At 61.1% G+C, this 14,130-nt stretch overlaps 1 protein-coding gene across 17 annotated transcripts in view; it reads right to left on the bottom strand.

Annotated features, from left to right (window-relative positions):
* Positions 1 to 78: 78 nt before the first annotated feature.
* The window catches only part of FARP2 (FERM, ARH/RhoGEF and pleckstrin domain protein 2), an 84,193-nt gene continuing 70,141 nt past the window's right edge, over positions 79 to 14,130 (bottom strand). The window contains exons 15-28 of one of the 17 annotated variants that reach the window (XM_057746000.1): positions 13,691 to 13,736; positions 13,020 to 13,109; positions 12,604 to 12,737; positions 12,359 to 12,440; positions 11,468 to 11,717; positions 10,495 to 10,625; positions 6,830 to 6,912; positions 3,584 to 3,604; positions 3,325 to 3,407; positions 2,389 to 2,507; positions 2,013 to 2,194; positions 1,168 to 1,275; positions 900 to 1,051; positions 79 to 613 (exon numbers count right to left, since the gene is read on the bottom strand). In XM_057746000.1, coding sequence (XP_057601983.1) covers positions 544 to 613; positions 900 to 1,051; positions 1,168 to 1,275; positions 2,013 to 2,194; positions 2,389 to 2,507; positions 3,325 to 3,407; positions 3,584 to 3,604; positions 6,830 to 6,912; positions 10,495 to 10,625; positions 11,468 to 11,717; positions 12,359 to 12,440; positions 12,604 to 12,737; positions 13,020 to 13,109; positions 13,691 to 13,736 — 1,551 coding nt within the window. In that variant the 3' untranslated portion in view covers positions 79 to 543. Of the gene's footprint in view, positions 614 to 899; positions 1,276 to 2,012; positions 2,195 to 2,388; positions 2,508 to 3,324; positions 3,408 to 3,464; positions 3,605 to 6,829; positions 6,920 to 7,481; positions 7,551 to 10,494; positions 10,626 to 11,467; positions 11,718 to 12,358; positions 12,441 to 12,603; positions 12,738 to 13,019; positions 13,110 to 13,690; positions 13,737 to 14,130 lie in introns of those variants that run through there. The other 16 variants (XM_057746003.1, XM_057745997.1, XM_057745998.1 and 13 more) reach the window with 16 other exon arrangements.

The following is a 14,130-nucleotide window of genomic DNA, read 5'->3' as shown; positions in this document are numbered from 1 at the left end:
AGCCTGCGCTCCCGGCCTCCCTGTCCTGTCACAGCTGGGGGGGCGGGGGGCGCGGGAGGAGGGCGGCGCACACCCAGGCACGGGGAGACGAGACGGCGCGCATGGGCAGACGCTTTTATTTTCAACTGCACACACCAGCACCGTGTGCCACCCCGAGACTGCTAAGTGAGGGGACGCTGCTCTCCACCTTGCAGAGCTACTTGGGGTGGGCACCAGAGTGGCTTCCGCTGGGCTTCCAGGCTGCTGTGACCTGGGGCCCTGCCCCCACCCCAGTTCTCCCAGCCCGAGGCCAGGGCCCTGCTCTGCAGCAGGAGTGGGCCGCTGAGCGCTGTTCTCGCCAGTGCTCGGGGCTGGGCCTGTTCCCACCCGTGTGCATGTCCTTCCCGGTGCGCCACGGGGCCAGGGGAGGGATGGGTGTTGAGGGGGACGATGCCCCTCCCGGGTGTCACTGTGAGGCCCACCCACCCACCCACGGCCAGCCTGCTGGGGGCACGTGCTGGCCCTGCTCTGCCTGGCTCTGTGCTCATCTGGGCAGGGTGGGCTTCATGCCTCCTCCTCGGGGGTCCTGGCCCTCCCTGGCAAGGTGCTGGTGCTCTCAATCACCTCCATCCACCTGAGAAGAGGCGGGACTGTCAGAACCGTCGCTGCCCTGCTCCCCACGTTGCTGGTTTGGGAAGCAGGGCCTGCTCTGGCCATCAGACCAGTGCGCTTGCGCTCAACCGTCTTCCCAAGGATGACCCCAAACACGGAGTGAACAGGGCGGAGCCGGGCCAGTTAAAACCCTGGAAGCGGCGCTCAGCCCCTCCTCTGCACGACCTAGGAATGTGCCCCTGGCGTCCTCCGTGGCAGCAGGAGAGCCGCGGAGTTACCGGGGCCCCGGCAGCCCCCCACGAAATTACCTCCCGAACGTGTATTTGCTCTCGGCCCGGAAGAAGTAGACGTGGGACTTGAACTGGAGCTTGAAGACGTGCTCCCTGTGGATGCCGTCGGCCTCCCTGGGGAGGCTCACGCGGTAGCCCAGCAGCGGGAGGCTGGCCAGGGGGTAGTCGTCCTGGAAGGCGGCAGGCACGCGCTCGGCAGGCGCCCAGCCCTCCCCCTACACCCGGCGGCGGGGTCGGCGAGGGCACGCGGGCAGAACCGCCTCGGGCTCAGTTGAAGCACCCCTACCTGGTGAGTTTTGTAGAAGAACAAACAGAAATTGGTGAAGACCACCCAGAGCTTCTGCCAGCCATTACTGTTCTTGAACTTCCTCAGCAGGTATCCTGAAAGCTGGTTCTAAGAGGAAAGGGAAAGCCTATGGGCGTCCGTGTCCCAGGACCGCCAGCCCCCAGAGAGCCCCTCGCCTGGCTCCGTCCTCCCAGGGGTCTCCTGGAGCAGGGGTCTCCCCAGGGTCACCCCCCCCCCCCAGGCTTCCGGGCTCCTCTCTGCACTGACAGGAGTGCAGTGCCCGTCCCCAAAGCACCGCTGCTCCGCGTGTAACAGTCAAACAGCAGGACAGGAAGAGACCTGGAGCACGCGGTCTCCCCGTCATCAGAGCCCCTGCAGCAGACTGTCTGGCAGGGTCTCAGGCGGTGGGGGTGCTGCATAAACAGAGGCCACACAGGAGCAGCCGCCTCGCTCGGCGACGTGTCCTGGCTCTGCTCTGTGGCGGCCCTTGTGCCCTCCAGCTGGTGCCACCACTTCTGTCCTTGCTCCTCACTCGGGTGAGGCACACGGGCCTGAGCACATCTGCGGACAGCAGGGCCCGCTCCCCCGTCGGGGTCGGTGCTCAGGAAAGGGTGGCGCAGACGGCTGAGGGGGGGGTCCAGCGCCACCCGCCATCTTGCAAGTCCTGGCGAGCCGGCCCCGCTCACTCCCTTGGGTCAGGCCCCAGCTGCGTCCTCACCTGCACTGCTGGTCCCGGGTGGGGGGAGAGGGGGCGGCTCGCGGCTGAGCACCTGGGCCAGCCCCGCACCGTGCACCCTGGGTCCCCCCGGCAGCCTCCGCACACGGGGCGCTCTCGGCGGCCATACCTCGACGGCTGCGCTGTGGTCAGCCCTGGAGACGCTGGTGTTGCGGTACCAGCACACCTGCACGGTGGTGTTGGCCCGGTGCTGGCCCGGCCCCTCCAGGGAGTCCTGGGCAGAGCGAGCATCATCTTCTGACGCCTGCTCCAAAGGGACCTCGTCGACGGAGCCTGGGAGAGACGCCGGCCCTGCTCAGGGGAAACGGGGCCCTGGGCCGGCTGCAGGCGGGGAGCAAGGCCACGCGCTGCTCCTGCCACACGAGCTCCCGCCCGCCCGCCACGTCCCTCGTGGGTGGAGGGCACGTGAGCCCAGTGGGCTGACCACGACCAGGGTGACACCCTCGGGAAGGCTCCCTCCTGTCTCCGGGCTTGGCCGCACTCACTGCGGGGAAGGGCGCACAGCAGGCTGCCCAGGGGCACCAGGGCCGTGTCACCGCCGCTCCTGGCCGCGTCGATGGCAGCCTTCAGGTCGCACACCCACTTGTCCTTCTCCAGCTGGGTGCTGCAGGTCAGGGCCGAGGCTCAGCCGCCGGGCAGCCACCCCCCGCTCCCGGCTGTGCCCCTCCCACCGGGCCAGAAGGTCAGGTGCCCGTTTCCCCTTGTGGGCCCTGTCCTTCGGGTCCCGAGGGCTGGCGGGATGCTGCTGGCGGCCCAGCCTCCATCCCTGTCGCCAGAGTGGGGCTGCTCCACCGGGTCCTTTCTTCTTGGAACAAGGGTTTTTAAGTGTGCTGCTGTGGGGCTGAAAATACGAGACTGGGGCCTGGGTCGTAACGAAACTGCCGAGGTTCCCCGGTGGGAGTCGAGCGCCCTGTGCTCCGGTGTCAGCCAGGGCCCTGCAGGGCGGGAGCTGAAGGCCAGATGCCGCCCGGAGGCAGGAAGGTGCAGGGGACCCCCTGGTCCCACAAGGAGGGACCGGGCAGAGCGTGTGCTGATGGCCACGGAGGGGCCGCCCAGGCTGCTGGGAGCTCGGGTCTCCTTCCCGCTGATGTGACATGGGAGCAGGGAGGGCATCCGTTTGCTCCTGCCTGCGGCCCAGTCAGCCTCCTGCTGCCCAGCTCCGGGGCGGGGGGCAGTGACGCTGGGCCTTGGTGTGGCCACCCTGCCAGCAGCCCGCGGCCCCCCCTTCAGCAGCCACCGTGCCACGGCCAGTCTCTGCAGACGGTCTGAATGGGCACAGGCGCCCGCGGAGAAGGTGCTCCTGCGTCACGCAGCTTTGAAGCAGCGCTCAAGGGGCCTCGTGTCCCCGTGACTGTGACGCGCTCACGGCTCAGAGGGGACCAGGGCCTACTGGGATGCAGGTGTGGACGGAAGGCCCTTACCCGGCGGCCACCACGACTGTCTTCTGAGCCGCGCAGATGGTGAAGCAGTGCGGCACAGACCACTCGTTCTCGCCTTCTTCCACCTGTGGGCGGGAGAGGAGGCGGAGTCCGGGCCAGGAGCGGGGCTGGCAGGACACAGGTGCTGACCAAGCCCACGCTGACTCTACGAGGGGCTACAGGAGGCACGAGGGACCCCCGCGCCGCGGCGCCCGCTGCCCGTGTTGGCGGGCGGAGGGCCGGGGGGCACCCAGCTACTCACCGGTGGGTCCAGCACTATTAGCTAAAAATCAAGCACAGGAAAAAACGTTGAGCGTTTTAATTGTTGGAAAGGGAGTTGGACGATTCTGTTAGAAAGTGGCACCAAAACCTACAAAGTCAGATCCAAAGCAAAACCACACAGACTCATCTCAGCTATGAGAGATTAAGTGAAATGACTCCAGAATAAAACATTCTCTAATCAGGCCCAAAAGCACACACGAGAAACTGTCCTGGCACCAAGCAAGGTTGTTCTAAGACGGTTTCCCATTAGGAAGCTGATGGTGGAAACCACCCTGTTACAAAGTCAGAGGGACCTGAGTGACCGTCCACTTCTCCACATGCTGAGCCACCTCTGTCAGAATCCAGCATGTTATTTCTGAGAATCTCTCTTAGATGTAAACAGAAAGAAGCTGTGTCGCGTGGTGAAGTTATCTTTCATAAGCCAAGAGCTGCCATCCTTCCCTGCACGGTCAGGAGGGAGGCCTGGCTGTCTGTCCCCAGGACCAGTCACATACAGGTGAACCCCCAGGACGTGGGACACCAACCACGGAGCCTCACGCTGGACCTAAAGGGTCTGAAACGAACATGAGCGGCAGCCAGCAGAAGCTTATCAAGATGTCAGTCCCTCCCCCACCCCAGTCAATATATAAATTTAATGCAATTTCAACAGAAATCCCAATGGTGTTTCTTGAAGGAATTTGAATTTGTCTAAATGATTCCAAAGTTTATTCGGAAGAATTAAATTCTCGAGACTACCTAAGAACTTTTTTAAAAGATGACGATTAAGGTAAGGAACTTACCCACATGGTGACTAACCCTTACAACCACCACTAATTAGAAGAGTGCAGACTGATGTTGGGACAGACGGAAATGGAACAGAACCTTCAGAAAGAATCCAAGTGTAAAGAGAAGAATTTTTTATATGATAAAGGCAGGCTTTGGGATCAGTGAGAAAATGAAGGATTCAACAAATAATGGGAAAACTGACTATATGAGGAGAAAATGTTACATCCCAATCTAAAAACATCAAAAACAACAAATTTTAGACAGATTAGGTAAAAGACAAAAATAAAACTGTAAGCATACCAGGAAAGAAAGTCCCACATCAATATAATCTTGGTGTGGGAAAGACTTTCTGAGCCCGTACCAAGGACAGAATCCCTAAATTAGGAAAAGATGGACAGAACTGACTACATAAAAACGTCTAAGTTCACTCCTTCAACAAATATTCATCTGGGCCTCTGCCAGATGCTGTTCTAGGAACAAGACCACACAGTCCCCGTCTGGATGGAGTTTAAATTCTCCGAGGTGAAACCGAACTGCAGGCAAAGTGCACGGAGTTACTAACCTGGAAAGCACCTGAGACCTGGAAGGGTTTAGAAACGCTTCACAAACGTGTATGAGACGCTCAGACCAGTGGAGACCAGGGTGACAGACGCGCCCAGTGCTCCCTGGCGGGGAGCAGAGAGCACGGGAGCCTGTCCCCGGGGCGCTCCGCTCTCCGCACGGTGGAAGACGGGGGTGGATGCCAGGGCTGCCCAAGGCTGGGACGCAGGCGGGGGCAGACGCACCTGGCGGGAAGGGCAGCCCGCCCGCTGCTCCCACAGCCATGCAGTGGTAACAGGCAAAGGGTGCCCTGGGCTCACACAACACACACGTGAAAGACAGATCCAGTGCTGCTCTTTCTAATTCTGAAAACCTAGATGTGGCCAAAGTGTCCAGTGCAGGGAACTAGTCAAATAAACTGGGGCTTGGCTCCCCAATCCACTACTCATGGTTTCTCAAGCAGCGGGAGAAGCAGAGGTCACGGGAAGATGTTCGAGATGAACTGCCGAGCAAAACCAGGCTCGTGCAGATCAGTCCAGCTCGTGGAGCAAAACACAGGCAGCACTTACAACTGGGGGGTATGGTGATGAGTATTTTCACTTCAATTTTCAGTTTTTCTCTACACTGAAGGTGTACTTTTTAAAAGTATACTTTAAAACAGATGAGGTTTGCTTCCAGGGATGGCAGGTGAGGTCATTCAAACTGACCCCTTTTTGCTGAGAGCTGGAAAAGCCGATCAAACGTTAGAGACACCTGCGGAGGCTCTGGCGCTCTCTGGAAGGAGACACAGTGCCCAGGGCACGGATGGTGGCGAGAAGGGCCAGACGCCACGAAGGAGAAAGGGGTGGAGGACAGCACTGATGCTTTGGGAATCCGACGGGGGTCGGACCCCACCCACCCACACCTGCATGGGGCCTGGCGGGGTCACAGGGAGAGATGCTCACTGTGTAAGATGTCCTGGACAAAGACCCCACCCATCCACACCTGCATGGGACCTGGTGGGGCCGCAGGGAGAGATGCTCACTGTGTAAGATGTTCTGGACAAATAGCACATCTTTATGGCAAAACCCTGAACCTGGCTGCCTATCTTTGCGGTTCCCAAAGATGGGTTCCTGGCTGAGTCTAGGTTTACACTCGAGGGTGCCAGTGTCTGCGGGGGATTCTCTCCACGACCCTCAAGGCCACAAAAAGCACCGACCAGGGAGGTGAAGACAGACTGCGCCTCAGAGACGACGCTGATGCCACGCTGCACTGTGATGGTGGGGCCGTGGACGCGCCCCAGGCCCGCAACAGCTCTGCGGGCAGAGACTGTGCCTTTTCACATGGTGGATGCGAAAGGGCAAAAGAGAGGCCACACAGCGCGACTCAGCGGAGGTCACAGGGAGCTTCCCTGAGCCAGTCCTGACCTGCAGCTCGCCCTCCCTTCCGCAGTGATGGTGCTTGTTTGACCATTTTAAAGCTGTGTGTGTGAAATAACTAATTATGATGCCAAAAGGAACCAAAGTTTTCAGCGTAAGAGGAAAGAGATGCAAGTATAAAATCAAGGAAGTAAAAACTCTACAGTCTTAACAGCTAGGGGTTCAGCTTTCTCTTGTAAAAGCTGTGCCAGCTCCCAGCCCCTCCAGCAGCACTGTGGCCCAGCACCCGACACGCGTGTTCCGTGGCGTCTCCCACCCAAGGACGGCTCCCTGGGAGTGACAGGTGGGTTCCTGGTGGAGCCGAGCCTTGTCCTGCAGGTGCTGGTTGGCTTGGTCGGGGGGGGGGGGGGGGGGGGGGCCTCTGGAGGGTTGCAGGTGGGGCTATTTGAGCACCAAGAACTGTAGCCATAACAGGGCGAAAGAGAATGAACAGCCCGGCAGGTGCTGCTATGCAGCGAGGCCCCCGACCACGGGTCCGGACCTGCCTGGCGCCGGGCACTCACCAGCATGCCGCGCAGTGGCAGGAGGCCCCGGATGCGGAAGTGGCTGGTCCCTGAGGCGCCTCTGCTCGTGTACAGCAGCATGTCTGAGAACTGAGAGACCAGAAGCTTTAGATAAACGAATTCTAAAAACAAGGAACAAGGTTTCAGCATCTTAACAGACCAACTTCAAATCCAAGGGCCCGTGTGTGGTTACTGAGTTTGCTGGAGGTTTTTGGCAAAAAGGATTTTTGTTTCACTCATACTGTCGTTTTTGATGAGAGGTGACCAGTAACCATATGAACCAGTAGCCCCCCGGGCCAGCGGCAGGCAGTGGGGATGGCCGGTCCTGACAGTCACTCTGGCCCAGGAAGGCTGGGGTCTGAGTCCACCCGCTGGCCGTGAGGCAGGGAGTTAACGAAAGGGAACCTGCTGGCAGCAGCGACTTGCTGGGAGGGCCCCTGGGCTCGGGAGTGAGACCCAGCGAGCTGGCGCTTGGCTCGAGCAGAGCGCGCCTGTGGCCGCGGGCGTGTGGACTTTCCTACGTCCTGGCGTTCGCTCATCCTGCAGACAGGTGCTCAGGACCCAGAGTGAGGACGGTGGCGGGCCTGGGAGCGCCTCTGCAGCCCTCCCCTGGCTCCCGACGGTGAGGCCTGGCTGCGCGCATCGTACCTACCAGAAAGAACATCCGCTGCTGCAGGCCCTTCCTGGTGAGCTTGTGGAGGCAGCCCTCGCGGATAAACTCCTGAAAGACAGCGCCGGCGTCCGGGTGCCGGCCGAGGGCACCTCAGCAGACGGCACGTCGCCCTCCACGCTCCTCCGAGCCCCTGGCAGGCCCCATGGCACCCCTCCCCGGGGCCCTCCTGCCCAGATGCCTGAGGGCCCGCTGTGCCGCTCCAGCCTCCCGTCCCTCCGCTCGCCTCATCACCCGCATCCTGTCTGGTGTCGGTTCACTCGGTGCCCAGTCTCTGAGCTCCTGCAGGCCGGCTGCACTGAGAGCCAGCACACAAGGCAAAGGGCACTGCTGAGGGGCAGCTTCTGGAAGGTTCCTCCATGGAGATGACCTCTGAGTTCAACTTTGAGAAAAGTTGAGCGGGGCAGCTTGAGAATGGGAGGGAGGGGGACAGGACACCTGGTTCCCACCAGACATCACAGGTGACTCATCAGCTGCCGCCCTGGCGCTTGAGCAGAGGATTCCTAAGACCACGAAGGCGCTATGGCCCAGAGTGAGACCCTCCAGCAGGCTGAGACTCGGCGGGAGTCCCCCCCGCAACTGCGTCCCAGGCAGCCCTCTCCCCCAGGACTTGCCCCCAACCCCCGCACTGTCTCCAGGGCACAGACCTCCAACATCCCTAAATGCCTGAGCCCTGGCTGGAGCACCATCCCAGGGACCCCAAAGAGCTCGCTTTGGACTATTTCTGGAGACTCTTCTACCGTCTGTTCTATCAGACAAACAGGAGCGTGGGCTGGTGTCTGGAGAACACGCCCGAGGACCCGGGCATTAGCGGCCCTCAGGTGTCCTGAGCAAGGGCACAGGAAAGGAGCTTCATCCAGTAATCCTCATGGACACAGCAAGATGAGAAACCAGCCCCAACCCAAGGGCGGGCCCCTCTCTGGGCCGCAGCTGGCAGGCCTTCCTGCTGCTCCCCAGAGACCCCCGAGCTCCGAGCAGCAGGACCTCTCACACCCGCGTCCCCAGCCTTCGCGGGTGCGCTCCCTGTAGTCCTGCCTCCTCAACACTTGGCAGCGCCCACCTTCAGGGCCTCTCACCCACCTTCGGTTCACAGCCCAGCTCTTCGACCCTGCGCTCAGATACCCGGCGCGATCTCGTCTCTAATGCACGCATTTCACTTAGGGAGGCCAGGAGCTCAGGGTGGTTAAGGCAGGACTCAGAGACCTTGACTAATGACAGCAGTGACATCAGCAAGGCCGCCCTGGGGAGCCTGCCGCGCCCCTGCTCTATGTGGCTGCTCTTATTTGCTCCTCTAGTGGCAGTTTCCTGGGCCACCATCTAGAAGACACTGCGGGGGGCACCCGGAGAAGTAACAGTTAACAAGAGCCCTCCCGCCTCCAGGAGCTCCCAGCCAGCAGCACCCCCGGAGCCGTGCGGTCAAGGAGGGACAGGACACGGGGCTGTCCTGGCTCCCAGTCAGAGCCCTGCTCTGGGAGGGCAGAAGCTTCCTGGCTGTTTAGTCTTATTTCTTTGAGCTCACGGTCCCGCGCTTTCAGTACCTTCTAACAAGGCTAACACAAAACAGGATTCATGCACCCACACGCCAATACCCTTAGGCTCATGCTGAGACAGGAACATCCCCGTGCAATCCTGAAAACAATTTTCTTTTGTTGACAGTACTGAGTCTAAAGCAAAAGTCATTAGTGACAGAAAGCAAGCAGCCCGGGAGACTAGAGACCCATGGAATAGAACTGAAAGTTCAAAGATAAACTCACACTCCATGGCCAATGATTTTTGACAAAGGTGAGAAGACAGTTCAACAAAGGTGTTGGGAAAACTGTATACCCACTTGGAAAAGAGTGAAGTTGGACCCCAATCTCACACCATATACAAAACTCAAAATGATCATCTCTAAATGTAAGAGCTAAAACAGAAACGACTTTTAGAAAAAAACACAGGGGTAAATCTTCATACCTTGGATTAGGCAATAGTTTCTCAAAGCAAAAGCAACCGAAGAAGAAACACACAAATTAGACGTCAGCTAAATTAAAAACTTTCACGTTGTAAATGACGCCATCAAGAAAGTGAAGAGATAAGCCAGGAAATGGGAGAACACGTCTGGAAGTCACATTCTGGTAGGGCCTGGCATCCAGAGCAGGTAAGGGATCTCACAGCAGTAAAAAGACAAACAACCCAACTAAAAGGTGGGCAAAAGACCTGACTAGGCATCTCCCCAAAGAAGGCACAGGAATGGCCGATAAACGTGAAAAGATGCTTGACGTCAGGCAACAAGGAAATGCAAACCACAACCAGGAAGACGTGCTACTGTGTCCCCCCAGGATGGCGAGGCTCACAGACAAGACGTGGAGAAGTCGGAACCACGACACACTCCTGGTAAGAATGGAAAGTGTCCAGCCACCGTGGACAACTTGGGCAATTCCTCAGAATGTTAACCAGAGTAACCACCTGACCCGGCAGTCCCACTCCTAGGTGCTGCGGCTAGGAGAACTGGAAACATGTGTTCACAAAGGACTTGTACATGATGGTCACAGAAGCACTATTCACAACGGCCAAAGAGTGGAAACAATCCAAGTGTCTATTAGCAGATGAACAGGTAAAAAACGTAGTGTCTCCAGAGAATGGAACACTACTATTCAGTCATGAGAAGGAATGAAGCCCCAATACGCACATAACATGGATGAACCTTGAAGACACCGTGCTGAGTGAAAGAAGTGGGACACAAAAGGCCACACACACTCTGACGTTCCACGTGTATGAAATATCCAGAGGGAAATCCGGAGACAGCAGCTGCCCGGGACTGGGGAGTGGGGGTGGGGTGACTGCTAACAGGGATGGGGTTTCCTTTCGGGGCATGAAAAAGTTCTGGAATCAGTGGTGACGGCTGGACAACCTCGCGAACATACTAAAAACCGCCGAATCACACATTTTGAATCATATCTCAATTAAAAACAGTTAAGTAACCAGCTCAAAAACTTTCTCAAACAAAGTCACTCACCCTGCCTGGAGCGATGAGGTTCTCTATGCCAACCAAGTCCCGCTGCAGCTCCATCAGCTTCTGGAGGTTCTCCAGCCGGACGAGGCTGTGCTGGAGTGAGGAGGTCACCTCCGTGATGGCCTTGAGGGCGTCTGCGTGGAGAGGTCCCTCAGTACAGGCCCCTGGGCAGGGGGGCTGGGGGTGGCTTGGACGAAACCCTCCACCTACCACCCACCAGTCTGTGACAGGAACTGACATTCTAAAGGTGGTTTTAATTCCAGGAACATTGTACTCAAACTCCTCACAGGACTGCCAGGGACAGCAAGTGTAGGTCCCTGCAGGTGGCCTGAAACTTGGACTTGTTCAGCCCACTGCTGACTAGCCAAAACTCAGGCTTGGTAAAGAGAAGGGACAGTCTTTGAAAATAACTATTTATCATTACGGGCAAAGCGGTGTCGCCCACCCTCATTTTACGTGTGCTGTTCTCCTTTCACATTTCCCTTAAAATGCTTGGAAACATTTTGGACAATTTTGTCCTCTCCTTTTTAGCAAACACAAAACACTTGCTTTCAGGCTGGGGAAGAAGGGAACGGACCGCACTGTAGGGTCCGTGTTGGTCCCTGTGCATCAGAGAGCATCTGATGTGTTCTCAGGCCCGGGAGCGCCGCCCGGAGGCAGGCCACCCAACTCTTCATCTCGTCCTTTCAGCGGCAGCGCTGACCTGACCCGAGAGGCAGTGATTCCCTTCTCTGTTTACGCTGCGGCGGGAAGTCCTATGTGCAGGTCGCAATGGTCAGGGCTTATTCTTTTGTTAGCGGACGTGAGAGAGGACACAGGCCACTCTGCCACTCTGGGCACAGCTCCTCTGAGGCCCCGCGGCCAGGTGTGCGGGGCAGAGACACAGGCGCCAGCCCTCCCCCGGGCGCGCGTCGCCGGGGCTGCCGACCGCCCTCCGCAGCGGGCAGCGCGCAGCGGGCGCAGGAGGGCCCCTCACCGCGGCGGTCGGCGCGCTCCGGGTCCGGGTCGGGGTCCGGGCCGGGGTCGCGGGCGCACAGGCGGCGCAGCAGCAGGCGGTAGTGGCGCAGGCGCTGCAGCGGCCTCAGCAGGAAGGCGCTGAGCGGCAGGTAGCAGACCTTCTGCAGCTCGAAGTCGCGGCGCAGCGCCTCCAGCCTCCGCAGCCGCCTGCTGGCCGCCTCCAGCTCCGGCAGCACTTCGTGCAGCCGCTGGAAAGGGCCGCTGAGCGCCTGCGGGGGGCGGCGGCTGAGCGGCGGCCCGCGCCCCTCGGAGCCCCCCCACGCCCGCCCCTCGGAGCCCCGCGCGCCCGTGGGGTCTCACCCCGAACCCGCCCGGGGCCGCGCGGGCGCGTGGGTCTCCAGCTCACGCCGCGCCCGCGGGACGCGTTCACCGCCCGCCCCCCAAACCCGGAGGCGCGTCCGACCCGGGCTGCTGGGGACGCGGTCTCGGGGCGGGGACGCGGCGCCCACCACGTCCGTCCCGCGAGAGCCGGCGCCCCGGGCGCGCCGCGCGGCGGGAAGCCGGCAGCCGGAGCCCGGAGGTCGCCTCTCGCGACGCGCGCTCAGCAGGAGCGGCCCCGCGGCGCGCGGGGCGGGGCAGCCTGGCGGGGCGGGGCGCGGCCCCGAGGGGCGGGCCGGCCTGAGGGGCGCGCGTCCTGACGAGGAGGCCCCAGGAGAGGCCGCCCCGTGGGCGCCGCGCCGCTCGGGGCAGGCGGGTGTGAGGGCGGCGCGGCCCGGCCTGCCCGCAGCCCCGGGGCGGACGCTCCTCTGGGGCAAGAGCCCCCGCGGGAAGCCGGCCTGCCTGCGCCTCACCCTCAGCGGGCGCGCCCCGCCGGGGGCCGGGGCCGGGGCCGAGCCGCGCGGGCCGCTACCTGGAGCCGCCGCGTGTGCCGGAGCAGCACGTCCCCGATGCGTCGCGGACCGCCCGGGGCCTGGGCACCGACAGAGGCGTCCCTGGGCAGAGACGACGGACGGCGTCAGGTCCCGCCCGGCTCGGGGCTGAGCAGGCCCGCGGGCTCCTCCCGCGGGGCGGGGCTCCTCCCCCGGGGCGGGGCTCCTCCCCCGGGGCGGGGCTCCTCCCCCGGGGCGGGGCTCCTCCCCCGGGGCGGGGCGTTACCAGCGCGCCAGCCTCTGCTCCAGCTCGCGCAGGAAGTCCCTGTGCGCCTCGTAGATGGGGTCCACGGCGGAGAAGAGCAGGCGCGTCAGCTCCGCGGGCATGGCGTCCGCCTTGGCCGCCGCGCTGCGGAACCACTGGCGGGAGAGCTCCGGGTGAGCGGCTGCCCGGCCCGCGGCCCCAGGGGACGGCTCCGGCCCTCGCCGCCCCCCCCCCCACCGCGTTCTCCACAGCGCGCAGGGGGACGCGCGCCGGGGCCCCGTCCGCCCCGACGCCCACGCGCTCCGAGGCCGAGGCGCCCGGCGCCGCGCTGGCGGGGGGGCCGCGGGCCGCGTCTCGGGGGCGGCCCCGCCTCCTCGGCCTCGGCCGGGCTCCCAGAGGCGCGGGCGGGTCCGTGAGGGGAGGCGCGGGCTTCCTACCACGGTGATCACTTCCAGGTCCTTCAGGTGCGTCCGCTCGGTGGCGAGCACCTCCCTGGCCACGAAGTAGGCCTCGTCGGCGGGCGCGCCCTGCAGGGAGCGCGGACAGCGTGAGCCGCGCGCACGCGGGCCCCCGTGCAGCCCCGGGGCGGCCGCTGCGGCGCAGACGCGGCAGCCCCGCTCTCTCCCCCCGCCCAGCGCTCCTCTCACGCCTGCGTCCTTCTGGGAACAGCACTGCTGTTTCCACAGCAGCGGGCCCTGGAGCTCGTGACTGCTTTTGTGATGCAGTTACTGTTCGGGTGTCGGCACGGGGCCCGCGGAGAGAGGCGCAGCCCAGGCGCGCTCGGCGGGCCCCAGACCCCCGCAGCAGAGCACAGACCGCAGTAAAGTGAGTCGCGTGAAGTCTGATTTCCCAGCGCGTTTAAAAGCTCTACTTCCGCCACACTGCAGTCTGTTAAGGGTACAATAAATAGCATTATATCTTTTTTTTTTTTTTTTTTTTGGCCACGCTGCACAGCTTGCGGGATTTTAGTCCCGTGACCAGGGGTGGGGCCGTGGCAGGGAAGGTGCCGAGCCTTCACCACTGGACGGCCAGGGAACTCCCACAGTATGTCTGAAAAACCAACGTACATACCTTCACTAAAAACTGCTTAATTGCTAAAAATACGAACCATCATCTGAGCCCTCGGTGAGCCGTAGTAGTAACATCAAAGGCAACTGACACGGATACCACAGCACACATAATAATAATGGAAAAGTTTGAGGTGTTGTTAGCATTATTACAATGTGACGGTCACAAAGTGAGCAAATACTATTGGAAAAATGGTGCTGGCAGACGTGCTTGACACAGGGTCACCACAAACCTTCCACTGGTAGGGAAAAAAAAAGCAGTATCTGTGAAGCACCATAATATGAGGTCTGCCTGTATGTGAACGTATGTGATTAGAAACGATTAAGCCTAACTCACACAGAAGTCATTACAACTGCCGAGCAGTGTACGGTTTACCTGTGCCCATGGTTAGAGCCCGAGGCTGGCTGACCGGGCCCAGCCCTGGGGCTCTTAAACCTCCGTCAGGGCCGCTGACCATGTGCAGGGGCCACAGGCAAGTGG

The sequence above is a fragment of the Hippopotamus amphibius genome, chromosome 8, assembly GCF_030028045.1.
Source record: "Hippopotamus amphibius kiboko isolate mHipAmp2 chromosome 8, mHipAmp2.hap2, whole genome shotgun sequence".
Lineage (NCBI taxonomy): Eukaryota > Metazoa > Chordata > Mammalia > Artiodactyla > Hippopotamidae > Hippopotamus > Hippopotamus amphibius.
This window is presented reverse-complemented; position numbering and strand designations above follow the sequence as displayed.